Source organism: Lepidochelys kempii, chromosome 3 (assembly GCF_965140265.1).
Source record: "Lepidochelys kempii isolate rLepKem1 chromosome 3, rLepKem1.hap2, whole genome shotgun sequence".
In the NCBI taxonomy this organism is placed as follows: domain Eukaryota; kingdom Metazoa; phylum Chordata; order Testudines; family Cheloniidae; genus Lepidochelys; species Lepidochelys kempii.
The window spans coordinates 149,769,883-149,792,744 of record NC_133258.1 but is presented as its reverse complement, the minus strand read 5'-3'; the positions used below and the strand labels follow the sequence as shown (position 1 = coordinate 149,792,744).

Here is a 22,862-nt window from a genome sequence, read left to right as displayed (position 1 = left end):
CACCAGAGCATGGTATGTGCTACATCGGCAGACTAGATGTCATGGGATTTTAAGGATCACATGACTGGAAATAATAAAAGGACTTTGTTTGGGGACTTTTGTTATGCACTTTTGTCACTATATGTTTTTGTAACAAACTGGCCCCGAGGAGGAGTATTATGGAGGCAAGAAAATCTATTATGGAGCCATTAGGGGCCCCAAGTTGGGAAGTAGCATGGTAATCCTAGCGTTAGGGCACCCAGCTGCAAGCGGGTACTTGGGGGCAAGGGGGAATCATTTATAAAAATCATGAGGCTAGCTGAGAAGTCATAAGATTTTAAAGAATTTGTGATCTTTTTATGTGCCTTCTAGGGTTTTTTGTTTGTTTGTTTTTTAAACAAAAGCTGAGCTTCCCTTGTAATATGACTCCAGGAGCTGCGGCTTCAAATATTGCAAGACTCACTATGAAAACAAAAGAGTTGACAATGTCATTGGGTTTGCACAGTCCAGCACTCAAAATAAAGGGAGGGCAACTACAGAAGAGAAGCACTTTGTAACCTTGAAAACACTGAAGTACATACATATACACACAAGATCTTGTTAATACGTTTGCAATGCCTGGCTATTGTTGGCTCCTGGTGTCACTAGCCCACTGTGGCTAATGTTAACATAGTGCACTACAGACATCAATTAGGAAAAATGAATTGTGAAGCAGTCAGTCAGCTAAAAATGGTCTGTAGGTCAATAATCAAACATTTCTCTACCAGCTTCTGTTGTAACTCTATAAAATATTAATAAAAACATAAAAAATAGTTAACTTACCTATTTCTTTTGCAGATTTATTACACCTTCAATATTCTCTCTTAATTAGCATGACATTTACATAACAATATAATTAATTTCTATCCACAGGCACAGTGGACTAATTAGAAATGCATAATCCCTTTTAAATACCTTGTCAATTTCACTCCATCATATTCTGGTGGCTGATTTACCTTTGCATAACTAAACATACTAGTATGTCAAAATACTACCCTCAGACAAACAATTTTACCTCAATATTAAAAATAAAGATTAAAAAATCCACTAATGTAAAATATCTAGTGACTAAGGCACTTGCTAGAATGTCTTTTAAAGTGGATCTATCAGATACAAAAGTTTGTATTTTTCTTGTTTGTCAACATTAATTTAATACTCTAATGTTACAAGCACGTACAATAACTTCCTCACCAGAATAATTTTATTTAAAATTAGAGATCCTGACAAATTTAAATATATCAAATTTAAATATATAAAACAAATTTAAATATATCAAAGGAGATTATTATGTGTTATTTGTTAAGTGATGACTATGTGCTATCTCAGGGGAAAGAGACACTACTCTTGGTACCGTAATAACTGTAGTTAGAATAGATGGACAGCACAGATCCCCACTTTTGGGAGCATATACATTCTTGACACCTTAGTCAGAAGCCTCTGGAAAGTAGTTCTGTTGGGGCTACTACATACATGTTCCACTTTTCATATAGCTGAACAATAGCTCATTTTTATGAGGAGCAGAAGCCTTGACCCATACTAGGTCCTTTCCCCATTTATTCAGAACCCATTATATAGACTCCAAAGAAGTTTGTGGGGAGTGGGAAATCTGGCTAAGTAACTACTCTTTCTGCCATTACAGGAGGCACAGTGTTTGAACCCAGAATACTTTTCAATCTGATGTGCTGACTCAGTCCCAGGGATTTCTCAGAATGGTTTTCCTGGTCTACCAACCAGCAGGGGAGATACGCAGTGGATTGAAACCAGCCTGACTACACAATGGCATAGAGCCTAATAATAAAGTAATACATTTTTAAAAAATTTAGGAACTATGGGTATGTCTACACTACGGAATAAGGTCGAATTTATAGAAGTTGGTTTTTTAGAAATCGGTTTTATATATTCGAGTGTGCGTGTCCCCACAGAAAATGCTCTAAGTGCATTAACTCGGCGGAGTGCTTCCACAGTACCGAGGCTAGAGTCGACTTCCAGAGCGTTGCACTGTGGATAGCTATCCCACAGTTTCCGCTGCCCATTGGAATTCTGGGTTGAGATCCCAATGCCTGATGGGGCTAAAACATTGTCGCAGGTGGTTCTGGGTACATATCGTCAGGCCCCCGTTCCCTCCTCCCTCCGTGAAAGCAAGGGCAGACAATTGTTTCGCGCCTTTTTTCCTGAGTTACCTGTGCAGACGCCATACCACGACAAGCATGGAGCCCGCTCAGGTAACCGTCACCGTATGTCTCCTGGGTGCTGGCAGACGCGGTACAGCATTGCTACACAGTAGCAGCAACCCATTGCCTTCTGGCAGCAGACGGTGCAGTACGACTGGTAGCCGTTCTCGTCGTGTCCGAGGTGCTCCTGGCCACGTCGGCCGGGAGCGCCTGGGCAGACATGGGCGCAGGGACTAAATTTGGAGTGACTTGACCAGGTCATTCTCTTTAGTCCTGCAGTCAGTCCTATTGAACCGTCTTATGGTGAGCAGGCAGGCGATACGGATTGCTAGCAATCGTACTGTACCATCTTCTGCCGGGCAGGCAAGAGATGAGGATGGCTAGCAGTCATACTGTACCATCTTCTACCGAGCAGCCATGAGATGTGGATGGCATGCAGTCCTTCTGCACCGTCTGCTGCCAGCCAAAGATGTAAAAGATAGATGGAGTGGATCAAAACAAGAAATAGACCAGATTTGTTTCGTACTCATTTGCTTCCCCCCCTCCCCCGTCTAGGGGACTCATTCCTCTAGGTCACACTGCAGTCACTCACAGAGAAGGTGCAGCGAGGTAAATCTAGCCATGTATCAATCAGAGGCCAGGCTAACCTCCTTGTTCCAATAAGAACAATAACTTAGGTGCACCATTTCTTATTGGAACCCTCCGTGAAGTCCTGCCTGAAATACTCCTTGATGTACAGGCACCCCCTTTGTTGATTTTAGCTCCCTGAAGCCAACCCTGTAAGCCGTGTCGTCAGGCGCCCCTCCCTCCGTCAGAGCAACGGCAGACAATCATTCTGCGCCTTTTTTCTGTGCGGACGCCATACCAAGGCAAGCATGGAGGCCGCTCGGCTCACTTTGGCAATTAGGAGCACATTAAACACCACACACATTATCCAGCAGTATATGCAGCACCAGAACCTGGCAAAGCGATACCGGGCGAGGAGACGACGTCAGCGCGGTCACGTGAGTGATCAGGACATGGACACAGATTTCTCTGAAAGCATGGGCCCTGCCAATGCATGCATCATGGTGCTAATGGGGCAGGTTCATGCTGTGGAACGCTGATTCTGGGCTCGGGAAACAGGCACAGACTGGTGGGACCGCATAATGTTGCAGGTCTGGGACGATTCCCAGTGGCTGCGAAACTTTCGCATGCGTAAGGGCACTTCCATGGAACTTTGTGACTTGCTTTCCCCTGCCCTGCGGTGCATGAATACCAAGATGAGAGCAGCCCTCACAGTTGAGAAGCGAGTGGCGATAGCCCTGTGGAAGCTTGCAACGCCAGACAGCTACCGGTCAGTTGGGAATCAATTTGGAGTGGGCAAATCTACTGTAGGGGCTGCTGTGATCCAAGTAGCCCACGCAATCAAAGATCGCTGATATCAAGGGTAGTGACCCTGGGAAATGTGCAGGTCATAGTGGAGGGCTTTGCTGCAATGGGATTCCCTAACTGTGGTGGGGCCATAGACAGAACCCATATCCCTATCTTGGCACCGGAGCACCAAGCCGCTGAGTACATAAACCGCAAGGGGTACTTTTCAATAGTGCTGCAAGCTCTGGTGGATCACAAGGGACGTTTCACCAACATCAACGTGGGATGGCCAGGAAAGGTACATGACGCTCGCATCTTCAGGAACTCTGGTCTGTTTCAAAAGCTGCAGGAAGGGACTTTATTCCCAGACCAGAAAATAACTGTTGGGGATGTTGAAATGCCTATATGTATCCTTGGGGACCCAGCCTACCCCTTAATGCCATGGCTCATGAAGCCGTACACAGGCAGTAGTCAGGAGCTCTTCAACTACAGGCTGAGCAAGTGCAGAACAGTGGTAGAATGTGCATTTGGACGTTTAAAGGCGCGCTGGCGCAATTTACTGACTCGCTTAGACCTCAGCGAAATCAATATTCCCACTGTTATTACTGCTTGCTGTGTGCTCCACAATATCTGTGAGAGTAAGGGGGAGACGTTTATGGCGGGGTGGGAGGTTGAGGCAAATCACCTGGCTGCTGGTTACGCGCAGCCAGACACCAGGGCGATTAGAAGAGCACAGGAGGGTGCAGTGCGCATCAGAGAAGCTTTGAAAACCAGTTTCATGACTGGCCAGGCTACGGTGTGAAAGTTCTGTTTGTTTCTCCTTGATGAAACCCCCCGCCCCTTGGTTCACTCTACTTCCCTGTAAGCTAACCACCCTCCCCTCCTCCCTTCAATCACCGCTTGCAGAGGCAATAAAGTCATTGTTGCTTCACATTCATGCATTCATCACACAAATAGGGGGATGACTACCAAGGTAGCCCAGGAGGGGTGGTGGAGGAGGAAAGGAAAATGCCACACAGCACTTTAAAAGTTTACAACTTTAAAATGTATTGAATGACAGCCTTCTTTTTTTTGGGCAATCCTCTGTGGTGGAGTGGCTGGTTGGCCGGAGGCCCCCCCACCGCGTTCTTGGGCGTCTGGGTGTGGAGGCTATGGAACTTGGGGAGGAGGGCGGTTGGTTACACAGGGGCTGTAGTGGCAGTCTGTGCTCCAGCTGCCTTTGCTGCAGCTCAACCATACACTGGAGCATACTGGTTTGGTCCTCCAGCAGCCTCAGCATTGAATCCTGCCTCCTCTCATTACGCTGCCGCCACATTTGAGCTTCAGCCCTGTCTTCAGCCCGCCACTTACTCTCTTCAGCTCGCCACCTCTCCTCCCAGTCATTTTGTGCTTTCCTGCACTCTGACATTATTTGCCTCCATGCATTCGTCTGTGCTCTGTCAGTGTGGGAGGACAGCATGAGCTCGGAGAACATTTCATCTCGAGTGCGTTTTTTTTTTTCTTTCTAAGCTTCATTAGCCTCTGGGAAGGAGAAGATCCTGTGATCATTGAAACACATGCAGCTGGTGGAGAAAAAAAAAGGGACAGCGGTATTTAAAAAGACACATTTTATAAAACAGTGGCTACACTCTTTCAGGGTAAACCTTGCTGTTAGCATTACATACATAGCACATGTGCTTTCATTACAAGGTCGCATTTTGCCTCCCCCCACCGCATGGCTACCCCCTCAACCCTCCCCCCTCCCTGTGGCTAACAGCGGGGAACATTTCTGTTTAGCCACAGGCAAACAGCCCAGCAGGAATGGGCTCCTCTGAGTGTCCCCTGAAGAAAAGCACTCTATTTCAACCAGGTGACCATGAATTATATCTCACTCTCCTGAGGATAACACAGAGAAATAAAGAACGGATGTTGTTTGAACGCCAGCGAACATACACTGCAATGCTTTGTTGTACAATGATTCCCGAGTACATGTTACTGGCCTGGGGTGGTAAAGTGTCCTACCATGAAGGACGCAATAAGGCTGCCCTTCCCAGAAACCTTTTGCAAAGGCTTTGGGAGTACATCCAGGAGAGCCGTGAATGCCAGGGCAAAGTAATCCTTTCACATGCTTGCTTTTAAACCATGTATAGTATTTTAAAAGGTACACTCACCGGAGGTCCCTTCTCCGCCTGCTGGGTCCAGGAGGCAGCCTTGGGTGGGTTTGGGGTGTACTGGCTCCAGGTCCAGGGTGAGAAACAGTTCCTGGCTGTCGGGAAAACCGGTTTCTCCACTTGCTTGCTGTGAGCTATCTACAACCTCCTCCTCCTCCTCCTCATCTTCTTCGTCCCCAAAACCTGCTTCCATATTGCCTGCATCTCTATTGAAGGAGTCAAACAACACAGCTGGGGTAGTGGTGGCTGAACCCCCTAAAATGGGATGCAGCTCATCATAGAAGCGGCATGTTTGGGGCTCTGACCCGGAGCGGCTGTTCGCCTCTCTGGTTTTCTGGTAGGCTTGCCTCAGCTCCTTCAGTTTCACGCGGCACTGCTTCGGGTCCCTGTTATGGCCTCTGTTCTTCATGCCCTGGGAGATTTTAACAAAGGTTTTGACATTTCAAAAACTGGAACGGAGTTCTGATAGCACGGATTCCTCTCCCCATACAGCGATCAGATTCCGTACCTCCCGTTCGGTCCATGCTGGAGCTCTTTTGCGATTCTGGGACTCCATCATGGTCACCTCTGCTGATGAGCTCTGCATGGTCACCTGCAGCTTGCCACGCTGGCCAAACAGGAAATGAGATTCAAAAGTTCGCGGTTCTTTTCCTGTCTACCTGGCCAGTGCATCTGAGTTGAGAGTGCTGTGCAGAGCGGTCACAATGGAGCACTCTGGGATAGCTCCTGGAGGCCAATACCGTCGAATTGTGTCCACAGTACCCCAAATTCGAGCCGGCAAGGCCGATTTAAGCACTAATCCACTTGTCAGGGGTGGAGTAAGGAAATCGATTTTAAGAGCCCTTTAAGTTGAAATAAAGGGCTTCATCGTGTGGATGGGTGCAGGTTTACATCAATTTAATGCTGCTAAATTCGACCTAAAGTCCTAGTGTAGACCAGGGCTATGAATAGATTCAAAGCATGCTAACTAAAATAGTGAACACACATGACCATGAAGTGAAAAGGATACAGGAGAACAAAGTTTCCATTTCCCCTGTTCACAGTGCTCTAAAAGGGCAGTGTACATCTGAACCTTGGTCTGACCTTTCACTGCTGGAAGGGAGCTAGCATCCCAGAAAGTTCCTACTTAGATGCTGAAAGCATGTGCACTCCCTGGAGAGGGTATCTAGCAATCTAAGGAGTGTTGGATTTCTTGGGATATTCGTATAGTAAATAGGGATTTTGTGAAGCTGTAGGAAATATATTGAGGGTATTGCATTACTGGGAAGACCAGTGCTTTGGAAACTTGCCAAAACCACGAATCTAGTTGTGCATTTCCTAATCAGTAGAGATGTACCTAATTTATCTGTGTAAGCAAGTTTGAAAAGATTCATCGATTAGTGGAACAAATACATAAAAAGATATAAACTAGAGGGAATCCAAATTTGGGCAAGTTTAGCCTGCAGAGATAGCACTGTCTTTCTGCAGGAAAACATTCAGAGTTGTGAGAACTGTGTGCATGCTGCCGAATGAGTAAGCTGCACAGTAATTTGGGGTATGTCTACAATGCACCTAGGAGTGAGTGCCTCTCAGGCAGACAGACGTCGTGATCCAAGCTGCAGCTTGGGCTCTCAAGCCCACCCAAGTTGACCCCCTAGGCTTAACAGCCTGAGTCACAACATCCATACAGCTATTTTTAGTGCAGTGCTCAAGCCCTCCTAGCACGAGTTTATCTGCCCAGGCTGAGACACACGCTCCCATCTGCAGTGAAGACATATCTTTAGGTTACACCCCTATTAAGCATAGATAAAAGGGTTAGATATGAATATTTTAGCGGAGTCTAATGAGTTAGCCCTAATTCACCTTGGTGGATTTTTCTTTATATGAAAGTCTTCAAAGAGAAAGTCTTTGCTGCTGCTATCTGGTAGACCTATTTAGTGCTTGTAGCAAGGTGTTCTGCAGGGCTGGCCTTAGGGAAAATGGCATCCTGGGCAAATTTGTATTTCAGTGCCCCTGGCCCCCATTGCCTACCGCTCGAGTCCACTTTCCTATGAAGAAGTGGTGAACTAGGTAATGAACTTACACTGGCCAGGCTTCTGACCCATGCAAGATGGTACAGTTCTGGGGTGCAAGACTGGGGAGCTGAGGGAATTGGCTGGAGCCTATCGTTGGTTCATGAGCGGCTGGGAAACCATTCATGTAGCACAGTTGGGTGTATCCCTGCCTGTGGATGTCTGTGTACGTGCAGTGCCTATCAGAGGCTTGTAGCTTGACATCAGCATCACAGTTGATACCCCAGGTTAATGGTTTTTGGAGAGCTCAGCAGTCCCACAGTCCAGGGTGCACCCTGGGAACCATGTCACAACTTCGCTACTTCAGAGGTCTAATGTAATGTTTGCAAGGTGCTTTTGAGAACTGCAATTTAAAAACTGCATTATTAAAAGCCATAGATTAGTATTAGATTTAGGTTGCTTTATTCACACTTTCATACAAATGTGTTTCAGTTTCAGCTTTCTTGGGCCCTTCAGTCTAATGAATGAGGACACAATGTACTGCCAAATCTGCACTGCAAAATTTGCATAAATCTGAGGAAACAACAGTCGTAGAATTTTGCTGGTTTTAATTAGGCTTAAAAATTAACATGTCACTGACATAAAAAGGAATTAATTTCATAGTCCTATGTGCCATCTCCTCAGCCCATCTACATACTTAAGGCATAAAGCAACAGTCCATATGATATGTTAAGACGACAGACCTACAAACTCTCTTTAAATGGAACTTGGATTCCAGGGATAAAAGTAGAACCCATGGAAGATCCTACTGCCATAATTTGCACAAGGCAGGTTTGGACTGCCCATAGACAGAGCAAAGGCAAGGCCTGATGTGTACATTACACTCACTTGCTTCTAATTTCTAGTTCCATTTGTTCTGCATTGAGTCCCAAAACCAGGAGCCTAACTCAACTCTCATTTTTCTAAAAAAGATTTTTTAACCTACTCTCCCATAATTCCATCAGTTTTCAATTTTGAGAGTATATGGGTTATACAGGCAGATGCTATTTATTCTCAAATTAAGAGGGGGAAAATGGATTGTGCTAAAATTAGAAGAAAATTTGCTACCATCTAAAGGTGAAAGATTGAATGGTGTTTAACTTTTACATTTTAAAGATGTGCTAGACACTGAGCATGCGTGCATCCATTTTAAAATGTGCACTAAAGAATCATCCCCTAACTAAAACTGTTCCAGCTCTCTCACAATCATTTAGTTCAGTCAAAAAGCCTGAGAACAGTTGGGGCTTACAATGTGCCAACAGACTACAGCACTGACAAACATTAACCAGAGAAGTATATTCTAGAGCAGAGGTGGGCAAACTACAGCCCGCGGGACCGTCCTGGCCGGGGAGGCTAGCCCCCAGCCCCTGCCCTGCTATTCCCCTGCAGCCGCATGGGCAGCGCTCTGGGCGGCGTGCTCCTGCAGTGCAGAGCGTCAGCGTGTCTAGCTCTGGCCAGGCAGCGCGGCTGCCAGACATGCTGCTCTGAGCAGCATGGTAAGGGGTTGGGGGATTGGGTAAGGGGCGGGGGTCAGTCAGTGGACAGGGAGCAGGGGGCGGTTGGATGAGGCAGAGGTTCTGGGGCGGGGCAGGGGGGCTTATATGGGGAGGGTTGGATTGGGGGGGCTTGAGGAGGGCAGGAAGTGGGAGGGGGCGGGGGCCAGGCTGTTTGGGGAGGCACAGCCTTCCCTACCCGGCCCTCCATATAGTTTCGTACCCTGATGTGGCCCTTGGGCCAAAAAGTTTGCCCACCCCTGTTTGAGAGTCAAGGGCTCTCTAATGAGAATGCCTTAGGCCAGGGATTCTCAAACTTCATCGCACCGCAATCCCCTTCTGACAACAAAAAAATACTACACAACCTTGGAGGGAGGACCAACGCCTGAGGCCTGCGACCCAGGATGGAGGGCCAAAGCCCCACTGCCCTGTGGGCGGGGGGCGAGGGGGGAGCGCAAAACTGAAGCCCAAGGGCTTCCACCCCAGGCAGGGGGCCTATAACCTAAGCCCCACGGCTTTGGCCCCAGGTGGTGGGGCTCGGGCCTCAGCAAGTCTAAGCCAGCCCTGGTGACCCCACTAAAATGGGGTTGTGACCCACTTTGGAGTCCCGACCCACAGTTTGAGAACTGCTGCCTTAGGCCAATTCCCAGATGTGTAAACTTAGGTATCAGCATGTGGGCTGATAACAGTCAATCGTGTGTGTTCACAGGGAAAACTTCATATAGTGTATCTTATGGCCACTGTTTTATTTGCATCGTTTGTCAATTATGAGTGGGAATGCAATTAATTACAGTATTAACCATGTTGTCATATGACAGGCCGTTGTTGCAATCCAGCACAATTTTAATAGTTGCTGCATTCCTTGCAGAGAAAAGGCTAGAAATTTGCTTTGGGAGAAGTCGTCAGATTTGTGGATTTGCAATTTTATACTACAAAGTAGGGTAAAATTCTTTCCCACAATCACCTTTCAGAAATCAATCTGTTCTTGATTGCTTGACTGAGAAGTAGTGCCGGGGGCGGATTTAAGGTCTATATTTGTTTACACAGTTGACAAATTACAGAAGTATATACAAATTAACATATTTGTCTCTCTGTACTCTTCATATATTGCTCAAAATATTTGACTGAAAATTCTTCAGGGCAAAGACCATAGACAAGATTTGCAATACTGACTGGTGTTTGTGTGTGCCCAATTAGAGACACTGTAAAGGCCTCCAATTTTAGGAAAGTGATGAGCACCTGCTCCCTCGAAATCCAGCCCCTTTCAAGTGTCTCGAATTGGACATCCAGAAATGCAAGCACCCAAAAATCTCTGGCCACTTTTGAAATTCATGGCCGATGTTTACATCTATGTGTACAGACCAAGTAGTACAACAGTAATATAAATAATTTTTAACAGTAAACAGTGGAAAGTTGTCATGTCTGACTCAGTTTAGCAATTTTGACTTACTCAAGCAAAAGGCAAAAACCTGAAGCAATTACAAATTATTCGGAACCTTGGTTTTGTCTGGTGTTATCAGAGAGAAGACGCTCAGAAAAGGATGTGTTTCAGAGTAGCAGCTGTGTTAGTCTGTATCTGCAAAAAGAACAGGAGTACTTTTGGCACCTTAGAGACTAACAAATTTATTTGAGCATAAGCTTTCATGAGCTACAGCTCACTTCATCGGAGGCATACTGTGGAAAATACAGTGAGGAGATTTATATACACAGAGAACATGAAACAATGGGTGTTACCATACACATTGTAAGGAGAGTGATCAGGTAAGGTGAGGTATTACCAGCAGGAGAGACAAGAACATGTGAGGAACAGTAGGGAGGGAAAATAAACATGGGGAAATAGTTTTACTTTGTAATGACACATCCACTCCCAGTCTTTATTCAAGGCTAATGTAATGGTGTCCAGTTTGCAAATTAATTCCAATTCAGCAGTCTCTTGTTGGAGTCTGTTTTTGAAGTCTTTTTGTTGAAGAATTGCCACTTTTAGGTCTGTAATCGAGTGACCAAAGAGATTGAAGTGTTCTCTGAATGGTTTTTGAATATTATAATTCTTGATGTCTGCTTTGTGTCCATTTATTCTTTTACGTAGAGACTGTCCAGATTGGCCAATGTACATGGCAGAGGGGCATTGCTGGCATATGATGGCATATATCACATTGGTCGATGTGCAGGTGAACGAGCCTCTGATAGGGTGGCTGATGTGATTAGGCCCTATGATGGTGTCCCCTGAATAGATATGTGGACATGGTTGGCAACGGGCTTTGTTGCAAGGATAGGTTCCTGGGTTAGTGGTTCTGTTGTGTGGTTGCTGGTGAGTATTTGCTTCAGGTTGGGGGGCTGTCTGTAAGCAAGGACTGGCCTGTCTCCCAAGATCTGTGAGAGTGATGGGTCATCCTTCAGGATAGGTTGTAGATCCTTGATGATGCGTTGGAGAGGTTTTAGTTGGGGGCTGAAGGTGATGGACAGTGGCGTTCTGTTATTTAATTTGTTCGGCCTGTCCTGTAGTAGGTAACTTCTGGGTACTCTTCTGGCTCTGTCAATCTGTTTTTTCACTTCAGCAGGTGGGTACTGTAGTTGTAAGAACGCTTGATAGAGATCTTGTAGGTGTTTGTCTCTGTCTGAGGGGTTGGAGCAAATGCAGTTGTATCGTAGAGCTTGGCTGTAGACAATGGATCGTGTGGTGTGGTCTGGGTGAAAGGTGGAGGCATGTAGGTAGGCATAGCAGTCAGTAGGTTTCTGGTATAGGGTGGTATTTATGTGACCATCGCTTATTAGCACTGTAGTGTCCAGGAAGCGGATCTCTTGTGTGGACTGGTCCAGGCTGAGGTTGATGGTGGGATGGAAATTGTTGAAATCATGGTGGAATTCCTCAAGGGCTTCTTTTCCATGGGTCCAGGTGATGAAGATGTTATCAATGTAGCGCAAGTAGAGCAGGGGCATTAGGGGACAAGAGCTGAGGAAGCGTTGTTCTAAGTCAGCCATAAAAATGTTGGCATACTGTGGGGCCATGCGGGTACCCATAGCAGTGCCACTGATTTGAAGGTATACATTGTCCCCAAATGTGAAATAGTTATGGGTGAGGACAAAGTCACAAAGTTCAGCCACCATGACATTATCGGGGATACTGTTCCTGACGGCTTGTAGTCCATCTTTGTGTGGAATGTTGGTGTAGAGGGCTTCTACATCCATAGTGGCCAGCATGGTGTTTTCAGGAAGATCATCGATGGCTTGTAGTTTCCTCAGGAAGTCAGTGGTGTCTCGAAGATAGCTGGGAGTGCTGGTAGCGTAGGGCCTGAGGAGGGAGTCTACATAGCCAGACAATCCTGCTGTCAGGGTGCCAATGCCTGAGACGATGGGGCGTCCAGGATTTCCAGGTTTATGGATCTTGGGTAGCAGATAGAATTCCCCTGCTCGGGGGTCCAGGGGTATGTCTGTGCGGATTTGTCCTTGTGCTTTTTCAGGGAGTTCTTGAGCAAATGCTATAATTTCTTTTGGTAACCCTCAGTGGGATCAGAGGGTAATGGCTTGTAGAAAGTGGTGTTGGAGAGCTGCCTAGCAGCCTCTTGTTCATATTCCGACCTATTCATGACGACAACAGCACCTCCTTTGTCAGCCTTTTTGATTATGATGTCAGAGTTGTTTCTGAGGCTGTGGATGGCATTGTATTCTGCACGGCTGAGGTTATGGGGCAAGTGTGTCCACATATCTATTCAGGGGACACCATCATAGGGCCTAATCACATCAGCCACCCTATCAGAGGCTCGTTCACCTGCACATTTACCAATGTAATATATGCCATCATGTGCCAGCAATGCCCCTCTGCCATATACATTGGCCAAACTGGACAGTCTCTATGTAAAAGAATAAATGGACACAAAACAGACGTCAAGAACTATGACATTCAAAAACCATCCAGAGAACACTTCTATCTCTTTGGTCGCTCTATTACAGACCTAAAAGTGGCAATTCTTCAACAAAAAGACTTCAAAAACAGACTCCAACAAGAGACTGCTGAATCAGAATTAATTTGCAAACTGGCAACAATTAACTTAGGCTTGAATAAAGACTGGGAGAAGATGGGTCATTACACAAAGTAAAACTATTTCCCCTTGTTTATTCCTCCTCCCCGCCGCTGTTCCTCAGACGTTCCTGTCAACTGCTGGAAATGGCCCTCCTTGATTATCACTACAAATGGTCGCCCCCCCCCCCCGCCCCCACTCTCCTGCTGGTAATAGCTCACCTTACCTGATCACTCTCCTTACAGTGTGTATGGTAACACCCATTGTTTCATATTCTCTATGTATATAAATCTCCCCACTGTATTTTCCACTGAATGCATCCGATGAAGTGAGTTGTAGCTCATGAAAGCTTATGCTCAGATAAATTTGTTAGTCTCTAAGGTGCCACAAGTCCTCCTTTTCTTTTTGCAGAGAAGGATGTGTGTATCTGTGTGCATTCTTCACACAGACATCCTGAAAGACCTGGAAAGACTGGGATGCAAGTCTCATTGGGAGCATGGAAATAAAGAAAATAGTCATTGTTTTTCAAGCACAGTAGGCATGCATTGCATTTTATAAAACAGTGGTTAGGCAAGTCCCGACACTAAGAATCTCAATCTAAACATCCAACTGTTGCATTGGGAGAACAGGCAAAAACAATACACCTCACCCTTCTGATAAAGCTCTCTGATAGAGAGCCTTGGCCTTCAGCTACAGTACATGAAACCGAAATATATTTAAATTCCCTGGAATATTTTTACACTTACCAAGGCTGCTTCACTACTTCCAGCACAGTCAAAAATGCTTAGTCTAAGAGTAACATCACTAGCATGAGTACTACACAGAAAACTTTTATTTTATGAGTCATGAAATCAAATAGTCAAAAGTGGCCAGTGACTTTGGGTGTACAGCTTGACACAACTAGGGCCAGATTTTTGATGTGCTGAGGAACCACTAAGAACTACGAATGCTCAGCACCTCTGAAAATTGGACCAAGGCGTCTAAAGTTGGGCACATAAAAATTGAGGCACAGTCACTGGCCACCACTGAAACTTCTGGCCTAAACCTTTAACAATTGTTCTGCATCTACACTTCCACATCAGAGGCATATGTATCTGGTAGAAAGTCTATTTGCATATCTTAATTAAAAAGCATCTTAAGCATTGGAATATAATGCATTTAATTGTTCTAGAAACAAAAGCAATCCCTCTCTTCCCTCTCTGATTACGGTATTTGCAATTCAAGGCCAGGAAGAAGTTAAGCACATAATTAAAATAAAACCACATCATTTGAAACTAAGAACTACTGAAATATCAAACCTGATCCAGCTGCCAAAGTCAGTTTTTCACACTGACATTTTTCCTGTCTTATTACAAGTTAGAGTTAGCTTTCAGCCTGCATAGTGTCAGCTTTAGCTCCACCTGTACAGAAAAAGTAAAACAATATGACAGCCCCAAAGGAGGAGATGAAGGGCTGAAATTAAGTGAAATTGTTCCATATCTAGTGTGACCTTTTCTTTACCAAAATACAGAGAACCATACCTTAAGCAGATTTTTAGATTGTGTTTAGGGGGAAAAAAGCCTCCTTCAGTGCTCCCCTCCCCCGAGATTAACTTCAGATAGCCACCTGCTAAGAAGCCTAGCTAGTCATCTCCAGAGCGACAGACAAATCCTATGCTAGTGCTGGCCAAGTAATGTTAGGGCAGCCTAAACAAAGGATGGAAAGGGGGATAAAACAGAAGTATCCAGATTTAGAAGAACTGATCTACATAGTTTTTATTGACTTAACTATATCTGTTTATAAACAGATATAGTTAAATCTATGCAACCCCTAATGCAGTCAAAGTTTATGCTGCTATCAAAGTGCTTATATCTGTATAGCCTATTTCAGTAAATTGGCTACGTTTCTAGATCAATATAGGTAAACCAATATAAAAACTGTGTTGACCAGCCTGAAGATGCCAGGGAGAAAAATGCAGTAACACCTGAAAAAGATCTTAAAACTGTTTTTTCCCCCGAAGTTGTAACTGCATCTCGTAAAGGAAACGCAGTGCTTCATGTACCCAAAATATAAGTGACTAAATTAGTCACAAAGCCTTTGCTCTGGGTGTACTAATGTATGTAGACTGTAACCCGCAAAGAACTACCCTCATTCTGCAAGAGAATTATTAATCAGCAAACTGGTCGAACCTGAAACACCGCCTGAAGCACCGCCTTCCAGTGGTCAGGTGACTGTTCTGACCTTGATGTGGGAGGAGATGGAAACCTGCAGTAATCTGGCTCTGTATAGAAGACGCTAGAAATTAAATGTGGTTCTCACAGGAAAAGTAATCAGAGTTACCAAAAAAAAAAAAAAAAAAGCAAGAGATCGTATTTAAATATCGTCACAAACTGAACTCCTGCAAAATCTAACCCTAGGAACTTCTTCCTAGACCACTCACTGAATATTTAGAGGACAAAAGACACCCTTAAAGACCAAAACAAAACAAAAAAACCAAAAACACCTTTCCCTTCACATAAAATATGAATCTTATCACAGAAGATTTGTACGGTTCTCTTTACTTGTTATATAACATGATGAATAGAGTTTGTTAATTACCAAAATGACTTGCTGCAGTTTTGTTCTATCTGTTTATCCTGCAGACTCAACAACCATGGCAAATGCCCTGATGTGGGACTGATTTAGAAGACATGAAAAGGGAGGAGGGGGCAGAGACTGCAGCCTGAGCAGTTACTGTAAGAGAACACTTCTGAGCACTCCAATCTTTCCACACTTTGATAGGGATTAACTTAATGATCCCATACATTGATTCCTGGTGAATTACTGCAGTTCTATTCAGTACAGCATGCAGCTGTACATCATCATACTGTACTGCAAAATATCAATCTTCTAAGAACACTGCTGTAATGAGAGAGGTGTATGCTTTATAGAGCTAGCTACAAAATAAATAAGTAATGCACAGAAAAAGCCACCTTTAAATTAAAATAAAAAAAGACATTTAAAGTTTGGGTATTCTTCATTATGGGAAAGAACCTTCCACTTTGAGACCATTATCCATCAGAAAAGCTCCATCTGTTGTATAATTATCTCTGATAAATGACACTAGTTTGAGCTTCATTAGGGAGGTGGGGGGAGGGGAAGAGAGAGCTAGCTGGAACTGTAAATAAATCTCACTGTTTTGCACTTAAACTAAAGCCATCCCAGCAGGAAGGTGTAAAAAACAATTTTTATAGGTAATATTTTCAAGTGCTCTCTACTGGCTGTACTGCCTAATATCATTCACTTGGAGCATCCATTGATGAGTGTGTAGCTATTAGAGATGGAAAACACTTTATTTCTTTAATTCCCCTCTCCCCACACCCACACACATTCCTTGTAATCCAACTCAAATCTCAATGAAAACATTTTCACAAAACCTGGCCCAGCAGCATGGAAGAAGTGCCCTGTATCACCAAATGGTAGATCTTGGGTTATGAGTGAGCAGGGGATTGAAGGCCCCAGACCTGAGAAGGCCCAAGGTGTTGTTGAATTCTCTAGGAAAGGTGTTGTAAGAACTGCTTTTACAGCACCCCACAGGGTTTTCCATGGAGAAGCGCTGGACGGAGGGAAGTGATGGGATCGTGGCCGCCAGCAACTGTGTGTGTGAAGGAAAGACAACAATAGTCACGTTGCAAATTAACTCTTATTACAGCAACGGATATCAGAGTGCCTTGGAGTTTAATTAATAGGAAGTGCCCATTTCTGCCTGCCATAGTACTGACAGGGTACCCAAATACTGCATTCGTAGCATAGTACAATCTAATTTTAATTTAAATTTATGTTACAGTTAGTACAAATAAACTGTCACAATCCCATACTTGTATGCAGTGTTGTTGTACCCGGGTTGGTCCCAGGATATGAGAGACACAAGGTGAGCGAGGTAATATCATTTACTGGACCAATCCTTACGGATACATACGGCCTTGTTCAAATCACTCTAACAAAACTGAAACCCAACAAAGGCAATGTATCAAAGCTCCTTCAGCCCTGGCACTTTGAGGCAACTACTATAAAGAACTCCTCCAAGTGTTTAAGAACGCTGGCATCTCCAGAATCTTCCCTACTGAAAAAGAAGTGGATAGAAATATGTTCTCCTTGAAATGTGCATGTGTATCTGCCATTCATTAGATACCAGGGTATTAAGAGCAAGAGCGATTCTTTCCACAGCCCACCTTTCAAAAAAGTAAGACTTCAGTCTGAAGAAAATGAAACTATGAATCACACATTATTTACGAGTGTAACGTATTGTAAAATTTGTAACTCAATATATTACACACAGCATTAACTTATATAGAAATTTAGAATAAATTTTCCTGAAAGAAGGCAGACATTAGCCCAGAGTTTTAGCACGCCACATCTGAACACTTTACCTCTGCCTTTAGATAGGATTCTGGTTTGTAAGAGTTCTGTAGACAAACAGAGAACCGTGACCAGGGAGATGGGGTCAAAGATCATCCCACAGTCAGTTCTGTGAGAGATTCACCACTAGTGTAACAAACCCTATGTTACTGCACATAGCCATTTTAAAAAGGTTTTAAAATAATGATATATGGACCAAATTGTTAAGATTCGGGGTTCTATGCCACAGCATACAATAGTTTACTTGTAGTAATGTAGGGACAGAATTTCATAAAAATGGGTAAAACTGTCTTAGAGTCAATCAAGATCAGCAAGACTAAAGTTCAAATAGCTGTACATCAGTATAAAAATAGTTTCTAAAATCATGGTGGCACCTTTTTTGTTTGTTCATTTTTGATTAAACCCAACAGTTTGAGTTTCACGATTATTTTCTAACTCCCTCCTCCCCAAAAGAGAGGTCATATCTTTCTAGTAAGAGGCAGTAACAAGTGGCACTGAGAAAAGAGCAGATGTTTAGGTTTCCTCTGTTTTCCCCTCCTCAAGGCTCACGCACTTACATTCCTCTTTACTCAGTGAAGTTACATTCAGTTCTGTCGAAAGTTGTTGGCTGGAGTGAACAGTCTGCGTAGTAAGAGAGGTATTGCTGTTGTCACTGTTTGTTTCTCCAGAGAACAAATCTGATTGGCTGTTGCTTGCGCTGGGAGTGGAGTCATCATCTGGCTGCTTCTTTTGGAAATCTATCAAAAACAAGGTTGAGAAAGTGGAATGAGGTAGGAAGGCTACTCACTTCATTTTATGCTTGAAGCAGCAGAATTGAGAGGAAAAAAAGAAAATAGTCCAAAATGCAATGAGTACACGGTCTGGGTTAACATCACTCCAACTGATTCCATGGATATACTGTAGAATAAAATGCTGAAGTAGCCTTAAGGTTTTTGATTTATCCCAGATTTGAAACTTCAGTTTAGAATTTCCTTGTTATTGACAAGTACTGACAGAATGGTTAGCACTACACAAAGAAGACGACAGTCCTTGTTCCAGGGATCTTGGTCTAACAGAGCATCCAAAGTTTACTTGTGTGTTTAACGTCTAACACTTAACATACATGCTGTTGTATAAACAGCTAAAAACTAAGTGAGGAGAAAGTATGCATCTGATGAGGTAAGAACTGGAAGAGATTCCCTGGGTTATCCAATCCAACTATAAGAATATTTACACAATGGTGTTGTGAAAAATGTTTCCCACTGAGACCAGTAAAGTTCCACTAGGGTAGCAATGATGGGAGTGTTAGAGTAGACAGGACTTCTGGTTGTCTGTGAGCACTGTAAGCACAGTATGGTCTAACCCTGTTCTGAGCAGACCTATATAAACATGAGTAAAATGCCTGCAATGGTTGTCTGGCATTTTGTCTATACCAGTGCTCCCCGTCCTTGTTCCCACTAATGGAGCTGAACTGGTGGCAAAAACTGTGGGAAATTTTAGAGACGGTAAGCCAGAGTAAAGCCTACCTGACGGAAATAGGCGTTGCCTCTATATTACTTTCTCTGAACAGTTTATCTAGCCTGCTATTTAAATCTCTCTCCTAAAGGTGTCTAGGGCTACATCTACATTGCGGACTACAGGCGCGTGACATGCAGACCACACCCAAGTGTTGTGCTTTAACTGCCCTGTATGGACACTGCTGGCAAGAATGAAAAGGTACCTAGTTTGTGTTAGCATAGTCCTGTCTGAAAGATGACTATGTTAATGTGAACTAGGTACCCTTTAGCTTGTGTCAGCAGCATCCTCAGAGGTCAGTTAAAGAGCAACACTTTGGTGTGCTCTGCAGTTCACATCCCCATAGTCCTTAATGTGACATGGTGCAGACAAACCCTAAGCCATCTCTTTGGATAATCGCTCCAGGACCTAGACACCACTTAAGTGAGGGATTTAATACCTAACCCTACAATTTTCCTATCACACTGCTGCTGTTTCTAATATTCTCAAATGATGAGTAATCCTCCATCCTCTACACTACTACTTCGCAAACCGTGGCAGACAATCATCATAACCATCCCACTTTATCCGCTTTTTGCAAAGCTATACATAGTCAAGTTCCCTTAAAACAAGAGAAAGCTCCTTATATACTCTATTTATACTGGAGAAAACTCAAATATATAAAAGTAAAAATATAAATGTTTTCCCCCAACTTTTCTTTTGTCATATTTGCTAAATAGCAAAGATAAAATTGTGAGCATAGAAATGCCTCCCTCCCTCTCCACCCTCACCCTCTACCAGAGACTGCAGTGAAGTCATAGTTCTTCACATTTCAACTGTAGCAACAGAATACTGTGAAGAAAAGTTTAGAAAAGTACTGGCAATGCAAACTGTTTGCAGATAAACTTTCACTCTTCCCGCACCAAGTAAAAACCTCAGCTTAATTTTCTCCACAGACATATCTTGTAAATCTTTTATTTTACCTCGCCTTTCCATGTCTTTTCTCTAACATACAATGCTTATGGTATCTAGATTGTAAGCAATTTAGGACAGGTACTATGTCTTTATACAAGTATAAAGCATCTAGCATACTGCTGATGTTAATAAATATGGAAATATTAGCATTAACATTCAGATATACATGACAACCAGCTTATTCCCTGGGCCTCTCAGTCCTTAACCTTTTCCTCCATGTCTCAGACTTGGCTCATTCGCCCCAGCTGTACTCCATCTGTAGATAAGAAGCAGTTGAACAGCCCATGGATTCCTGTGGAGACAGGGCTCTCATCTTTAAAACAGATGAGAACTGGGGAGACCACAGGTCCTTGCAAGCAGTGTTCCAGATCTAGCCAAGCAACTGGGCCACTCATATCAAGGCAAATCATTGCATGTTGAGACCTGTACCCTCCATGGGCTGCTGCATATCTATATGAAAGATGAGAGTTTGCAATCTCCTCCATTTCCTCATACTTTGTTAATACTTGAAACAAATTGCAAGGGACAATTCTCCAAATAAAATAGGGTCTGGGGTCTGCTGCAAGGTTATATTTGCATTTTGATTAATTTCAGGTTGCTTCGCTTTTGGAAGGGTGTGAGGAAAAGGCAGAGAACAATAAATTAAAATGCATATAAAACCTTCCAACTCTCCCCAGATGGTTGCTTCTCACAGCTCCAGGAATTTTCCCGATGCTTATGGCCTTCCACCCACCCATACCATACACCTCCTGCCCTTTTGTGCCCAGGGATTCTCCTAGGACCCCCACCTATGCAGGTTCCTATCCTGGTAGCAGCTCAGCTGTCCACAACAGAGGTGGAGCTGCTGAGGGAGAGAAAAGACAAGACTTGACTAGGTTGGGAAAATGACAGGTGTTTTTAAAAAAGTGTTAGCCAATACACGTCAACATATTGTGACAGACTCAGACCAGTGGGATACAGGAGTCTGGTAGAAGGCAAATATATTGGCCACTGGATGAACAGTTTTCTGTTCCCTGAGTGACCAGAGCAGGGGCTGCCCTAGAGCAATCAGGAACCTGCCAGAACCAATTAAGACAGGAAAGCTAATCAAGACACCTGGAGCCAATTAAGAGCTTTCTAGATTCAAATATGGCAGACCTGGTTTAAAAAGGACCTCCCATCAGTTAGGAGGGGGGCGCGCCAGGAGCAAAGAGTGAGAAGGCATGCTGCTGGAGGAGTGAAGAGTTCAAGCATGATCAGCCTTCAGGAGGAAGATCCTGCAGTGAGGATAAAGAAGGTGTTGGGGAGAAGGCAATGGGAAGTAGCTCAGGGAGTTGTAGCTGTCACGCAGCTGATACAGGGAACATTGTGGACAGCCGCTATCCACAGGGTCCTGGGCTGGAACCCAGTGTAGAGGGTGGGCCCGGGTTCCCCCCCGCATCCGCCAAACTCCTGATCGGACACAGGAGGAGCTGACCTGGTCTGTGAGAAACACCAGAAGGGAAGGTCTAAATTGGAAAGGGATCTGCCCTCTCCCCGGCCCACTAGGTGAGACACAGAGACTGAGGGGATTTTTCTCCGTTTCCCCATGCTGGCCAGTGATGAGGTCAGCTGAGTGGACGGCAGGTTTGAGCCACTAGCAAGAGTGGCCAAACCGAGGGCTGCCGTGAATCTCTGAGGCAAGCAAATCCACCAATAAGCGCAGGACCCACTGAGGCAGAGGACGAACTTTGTCACAATATTTTTAACCACCACTTAGCACCTAGTGCAGACACAGGGCTTACCTGGACTAAGAAAACAGGTAGTGTTTAAAAACATGTTACCTAACACTTTTAATGCCTTTCAAACACTAACTTAAACACAGCTGAACTTTTCTAAAAATTATTAGCTAATTAAGATCACTCCTTAGGCTCTCAGTTAGCCTATCCCTATACATATAGTATCTCCTGCCAGCTAATATATTTTTAAAGGAGTTACCTGTGTCCAGAGTAGCTGCAAAATCATGTTTAAAATCATGCTAGCTAACATTTTCAAACAATCTATATTCCTAATCTAGACAGGGCCCAAGAGTGAGCTGCCAGGGGCATGAAGCTGGATCTTCTGCCGCTGAGCTAGAGAGGAATCAGCCAGGGACTGAGGGGGCTTCTGCCTAGCAAGAAGCAGCTCAGAGAAAAAATTTCACCTGTTGCAACAGCACAGTCTTGAGACATTGGCAGGGATAGCAGTTGTCACAGATGGGTTTTGAAACCCTGGGAATGTCTTGGTCAAATGAGAACTGTTGGCAGCTATGTTTGATGCACTGTGAGCACGGCCCTTGAGCTCCTGGCTGAGTACCAATCTGACGCTTTGCTAGGGAAACTTGGGCACTCATGGTGTACATCCTGCCTGCACTAAATGCTCTCTACCTGCAAATGGAAGGACAGAGTAGAGATTAGATAAAAAATGTTTTAGGACGGATTTATATGCAAAGCACTGCACAACAATTAAGCTGTATTGTACACATCTCGGAAATGGAAGTACCTACAACCCTTGAGCAATGGAACAAAATATATAATGGTTACACTCCATATTCTACAACAGTGATCTGCAAAACCCATTTAAAAAGTCAATTTGAAGTTATAATAATAGAAATTAAGAAAAATATTAACATCCTACAAGTCAAAAATTCTCAGCTGATTTATTCGCTCTCTACAAAACAGGTACAAATATTTTGCTTTTGGGCTGTGCTGCCTACTAAGTTTCATCCACAAAAAGTATTTACAGGTGAATTTTAAAACTTTAAAAATTAATCCATATAATGCAAGTCCTGACAGACCCCTTATGACAA

The 22,862-nt window shown here is 44.1% G+C and overlaps 1 protein-coding gene across 4 annotated transcripts in view; it reads right to left on the bottom strand.

Annotated features, from left to right (window-relative positions):
* Positions 1 to 22,862, bottom strand: part of ZFAND3 (zinc finger AN1-type containing 3) — a 243,365-nt gene that overhangs the window by 61,514 nt on the left and 158,989 nt on the right. For all 4 annotated transcript variants that reach the window (XR_012158193.1, XM_073338549.1, XM_073338547.1 and 1 more), the window contains exon 4: positions 18,166 to 18,345. Coding sequence is in view for 3 of the 4 variants with exons in the window: in XM_073338549.1 (XP_073194650.1) it covers positions 18,166 to 18,345 (180 nt within the window). In the remaining variant the exon portion in view is untranslated. The remainder of the gene's footprint in view (positions 1 to 18,165; positions 18,346 to 22,862) is intronic.